Source organism: Tupaia chinensis, unplaced genomic scaffold (genome assembly GCF_000334495.1).
Source record: "Tupaia chinensis unplaced genomic scaffold, TupChi_1.0 Scaffold000274_1, whole genome shotgun sequence".
Taxonomy (NCBI): Eukaryota; Metazoa; Chordata; class Mammalia; order Scandentia; family Tupaiidae; genus Tupaia; species Tupaia belangeri.
This window is the reverse complement of record NW_006159756.1, coordinates 1,359,860-1,365,247: the sequence shown is the minus strand read 5'-3', so window position 1 is coordinate 1,365,247 and position 5,388 is coordinate 1,359,860. Positions and strand designations below refer to the sequence as shown.

The 5,388-nt window shown below is 50.1% G+C and overlaps 1 protein-coding gene across 3 annotated transcripts in view; it reads left to right on the top strand.

Annotated features, from left to right (window-relative positions):
- NCAPD3 (non-SMC condensin II complex subunit D3) overlaps positions 1–5,388 on the top strand; it is a 58,096-nt gene that overhangs the window by 14,326 nt on the left and 38,382 nt on the right. For all 3 annotated transcript variants that reach the window (XM_006149961.3, XM_006149960.3, XM_027772443.1), the window contains 4 exons: positions 1,494–1,678; positions 3,011–3,169; positions 3,261–3,322; positions 3,796–3,883. In XM_006149961.3, the coding sequence (XP_006150023.1) occupies positions 1,494–1,678; positions 3,011–3,169; positions 3,261–3,322; positions 3,796–3,883 (494 nt within the window). The remainder of the gene's footprint in view (positions 1–1,493; positions 1,679–3,010; positions 3,170–3,260; positions 3,323–3,795; positions 3,884–5,388) is intronic.

Sequence of the window (5,388 nt, the reverse complement as noted above, 5' to 3'; positions counted from 1 at the left end):
TTTTTTTTTTTTGTTACCTAACATTCATTCCCTGAGCATCATCACAGCGTACTAAATGTAATTTCCCATCTAGAATAGTCTGCATAGTGACTTAATCAAGCATGTTATCATCAATAGTATTCCATTTCTACTTTCATGCTTATGTATATATATATGTTTTTTTTTCTCTTCCTCTTTTTTTTTTTCCCTATGTTTTTCCCTCTGCCCTTTCCCACTTTCCCATTACACTATCTCTGCTATATACAGTTGTCTTCCAGAAGAGTTATTGAAAAAGTGATACATACAAGTAAAGGGAGAGAGGCCACGAGTTCCAATTATCAGCTCATAAAGTTTTTGACAATAGGGAGCATAGATTCTATTCAGGGTTGGATTAAGGGAGGGTCTCCTGCAGATCCACAAGTGTAGGTGAGTCTCCAGGGAATGCAGTTTCTGGAAAGCAGTTCTGGTACGCAGGGATGATTATCAGCTGATGCGGCACAGCAGTCATCTTGTAGTTACCAGGAATGGGGTTGAGGGGATGGCCGGCCGTTTGGCACGCGGCTGCCCGGGGTGTAAGCCCCCAAAAAAATTCTTTTAAGATATGTTTTTTAAATTATTTTTTAAAGATTATTTTATTTAACTATATTCATTTTTATTTATTTTAATTTGATGAGAAGAGGACAGAGAGAAAGAGAAAGAGAGAGAAAGAGAAAGAGAAAGAAAGCCACCAGGTCCAGGACACGAACCACAGTCAGCCATGTGGGAGTCTGGTACCCCTAATGACCACACCACCTACTGGCCCCCAAAAAAGATGTGTTTCTTTGAGACATCTCCTGAATGGTCCAGACATGTAACAAGGTCTTTCCACCTGACTCGCCAGAGCGCAAGCGTGTCTCAGCCTTGCGAGAGTCATGAAGCGCTTTGTCATCTTGTTCCTGGAAGTCGTCCCTGCCGGCCCAGTGGCGTTTACCGCATGCGAGCGTGCCTCCTATTCAGCCTTGTGCAGGTCGTGGGAGCTCCTGTCCTCCAGTGTCCCTTCTGTGAATTCTGTCACCCCTGCCCGAGTTGTTTCTCAATTCAGCAAAACTGTGGTCATCTGCTCGGATTTGCCCTTTCTCTGCCGTTGTTCAGAAATTGCCTCCAGACACACAGGCAGGACCTGGGCTTTGTTTCCTCCGTTTTCTTTTCCTCTGGGATTGCTTCTCTGCTGCCTGCCGCCCAGTGCCTTACAATGGCTATTCCGTACATTTCGGTCCCCTTTCATAGCAGCTTACAGTGGGAGGGTGAGTAAGACTTGTCCTGCCGTCGGCCTGGTGTGGAATCCCGGTCCGTATTTCCGACGGAGAGCGGTCGCCCCGCCACGAGGCTGGAGTTGGAAATGGTACAGTGAGCAGAGACTCGTCCCAAGTCAGGGCTCACGAAAAGCCTATTTGGCTTTTAACTTTTCCTCTGTTAGAGACCTGTTTCAAGGACAGTTCACTCGAACCTGCTCCGTCTTTATCCTTTGTAAACAGGCAGCATAGCCAACCAGGTGTTCCACCCGGTGATGTTTGACAAGTGCATTCAGATACTGAAGAAGAGCTGGCCTCAGGAATGGACCCTCAGTCGGAAAAGAAAGAAGGACCAACCTTTGAGCTCTCAGGGTAACCCACGGGGGACTAGGAAAAGAGGAAGGCCGCCCAGGAAAGAGGACGTTGAGGTAAGCAGTTAGGAGGTGTTAGCATGCACCTCGGGCCGCCCCGGGGCCAGGTGGGTAAGGGAGCTGGGTCCCACACGGCCGGCTGTAGTTGGAGTCCCATCTCTGGTGGCTTAACAAGCATGCTGGGCATGTGCGCCCGCATGCCCCAAATCCCTCTGGGATGGGGAAATGGAGACGGGGCTGAGGCATGACCGCGCCCCGTGAGGTGCTTCCTCCTCTCCCCACCCCTCTGTGTGTCTCTGGAGAGTGCATCGACCCTCTGGCCGTTATTTAAAAGTCAGGGAATAAAAACACCTGTACCAGCATGTGGTTTGGTGTTCTTTAGGGACTGTTGTACACGGGTTGGGGCCTCCTGGTTGTCACTGAAGTCCTGGGCTCCCGTCAGCCCTCCAGCCAAGGGCGCCCCTGGGGTGTGGCGTCTGTGGAGGGCTCACGTCCATTCGCTCTCTGCAGCCTCCCCGCTGCCTCCATCGCCCTCCCCGGATGTGCAGCCACAGCTGGCTGGTGTGCCCGCCCGTTGTCTCATTGCCCAGACAGGGCGGTCAAGGTGTCCTGCAGGGCTCGTGTGAGAGCGTGCACTGGAGTAGTGGTGGTTCCAAGCTCTCAGGTGACGAGACGGGACGGTAGTGCCTCATTGTTGGCACAACCTCCGTCCAGGCCCCAACGGTGCCCCGCCGTGCTGAGATGTAAGGCGCAGCGCTCGGGAGGCAGGCCCACTTGAGAAGATGCTGGCCTGTGGAGACCTGCCTGAGAACGCCAAGCACACCTGTGGGGATGGTCGGGCCTGGGGGGATTGTGGTGTCAAGACCCAGTGGGGGTGCTGTACCTCTGTGTCACTTCCTCCTATTCTCATGCAGTAAATTGAATGCGCGGGCGTGTGCATGTGCACACACACACACACACACACACAGTAAAGAAAGTTCTGTAGAGACATAGGAATCTCCTTCACAGAGAGACCCAGAGCTAGGACAGGTGGCGTGGTAGTTAAGGCACTAGACTCCCACATGACCAACCATAGTTCAAGTCTCAGACCTGGTGGCTTGCTTTCTCATTGTCCCTTTCTGTCTGTCTCTGGTGAAGTAAAAAAATAATAATAAATTTAAAAAAAAGAAAATAAGACCCGGAACTGGAAATAATGGTAGCAGTCTCTAGGCCAGTGGTGTACCATCGTGTCCATGGAGCCCTGGGACAGACAGAGCCCTCAGTCAGGGTCACATGGCCTCAGCAACTCGGCTGCCACCTCGAAGTAACTGCCTCGATTTGGGTATGTTGAAACCAGGGGGAAGTGTTGGCTTTCACACACGTTAACCTAAACGTTCCTTCACAATCCAGATGGATGAGATTGTAGAAGATGAAGAGAACATCTGTTTTTCTACCCTGGACCTTTCTCAAATTCGAAATGCCGTCTTTCACCTTTTGAAGAATTTTTTAAGGCTTCTTCCCAAGTTTTCCCTGAAAGAAAAGCCGCAGTGTGTACAGAATTGTATAGAGGTAAGGGAGGCTCCAGGCGCTCAGCGTCAGAGGCCACGGGCAGTCTTTAAAGAGGGAGACGAGACTGAAGTGCTCTTGGTGTCTTTTCTAGGTCTTTGTTGCCTTAACTAGCTTCGAGCCAGTACTTCATGAATTCCATGTTACCCAAGCCAGGTGAGCCGTTCAATCTTGCAGTGCTAGAATTTAAATACAGTATATTGGGACCAGCAGTTAGCATAATGGCTGTGTCGCTGGACGCCCACGTAGTCAACCGCGGTTCGCGTCCCAGACCTGATGGCTTAAAACTCAAGCCGGGTGCATGTGCGTGCGTGCCCAAGATCCCAAGAGGAGAATGGAGGAGAAGAGATTGTGGCATGGCCATCCCCCCTGGGGCGGTGATTTCTCGCTTTCTGTCTCTCTGTCTCTTTTCTGTCTGTCTGGCGAGTGCACACACCCTATAGCAAAAACCTCTCAAAAAAAAAATTTAAATACAGTATAATAAGTTCTGTTTCTGTGGACGTATAAATGTCCTTTTATCCTAATTGACAGACATTCGAATTTGTTCTCTTAAACTTGGCTTATAGAACTGAGGGATATTTCAGAGAAAACCGCGCTTGTCAACCTGTGTCCTGCCCTTTTTTCTTTAGAAACCTTGACCACGTGAAGTCCATACCAGAGCTGGCTTATCACGGGTTATATCTGCTGTGCTCCCCGCTTCATGGAGAAGGATCCAAGGTAAGGGTGACGGGATCTGGTTCAGTTCCCAGCTGAGTTGCAAGCAGGGCCACCCACAGGAGAGGCGGGTAGAGAGTCTGGTGGAAAGCCCCAAGAGCGTCTGATGTGAGGCCGCGTCATTTTCAGGACTTAGCCCGCGTGGGAGCAGAAGCAGCCCTGTGTTAGCCCTTCACCCTTCACGACCCAGTTCACGTCCAGGTTCCCAGTGACTGCAGCACATTGTTAGGTTTCAGACAGAAAAACGGCTGCAGCATGAACGGAGCAGGAGGGGCGGGCAAGCTGCTGAGCAGAGGGACTTTGGCAGAAATAGTCACAGAAATCGCCCTGAAGAGAATGCAGGGCCTCCGCAGACAGGTTTCCCGTGACGGTTCGCGTGGGCGCCGTATAATGACTTACTACTTTAGCTGATGCTCTGTAGAGTTTTGCAGGTCATCGTTCCTGGCTAGCGTTAGTATCTGCCCTTGGCCCCGGCAGGGTACCTGAACACTGTCCCTCCTGAGGACAGTAGAGCTCCTGTTCTCCACACACTGTGCTGTGAGACCGAGGTGTTTTGGCACAGCGCGTGGTGGGCCACGGTCGTGCTGCTCTCAGTGACTGTGAGGCGGTTAATTTGCAGAGGCGGTGGCAGGGTAGTCGAGGTTTTGGGGATCTGTAAACTGGTCGAACCCCAGCCCCACCACTCTCCAGGGCACTGTGGGTCATGCCTGTCACCCAGCCTCGTGAAAGCCTCAGGTTTTGCATCTGAGCACACAGGGAAAAACAACTTCCTTCCTCGTGGATATGTGATAGGATTAAATGAAATGGACCATGTCAGGTGCTAGGCACAACATCTGTTAGAAAACTCTCAGTTTCAGGGACCAGCAGATGGCATAATGACTATGTCGCTGGACTCCCACGTAGTCGACCATGGTTCAAGTTCCGGACCCGGTGGCTTAAAATTGACGCTGGGTGCATGCGCGTGCGTGCCCAAGATCCTGAGAAGAGAATAGAGGAGAAGGGATTGTGGCGTGGCCATCCCCCCTGGGGGGTGATTTCTCACTTTCTGTCTCTGTCTGGTGAGTGCACATGCCCTATAGCAAAAACTTCTCCAGAAAAAAAGAAAAAAGAAAGAAAAGAAAACACTCAGTGTCTTACCGTTTATTCTGTTTCTATCATTGCTGTGTACTTAAAGTCTGGAAGTGACAGAATTCACAGTAATTCATGTACTTTCCATGCCCCAGCTCTTTCTAAACATTTATTCTTTAAAGCATTGTTTGTTTATTTATTTATAGAGAGATTTTTACTGTAGGGCACATGCACTTGCAAGAGAGAGACAGATAGTGAGAAATCACCCTCTGGGGGGATGTCCGTGTGCAATCTCTTCTCCATTTTCCTCTTTGAATTTTGGGCCTGCACACCTGTGCCCAGTGTGTTTTTTTAAAGAATTATTTTATTTTACTTTATTTATTTTTATTTGACCAGAGAGGGACAGAGCGAGAGAGAGTGAGAGAGAGCGAGAGAAAGAA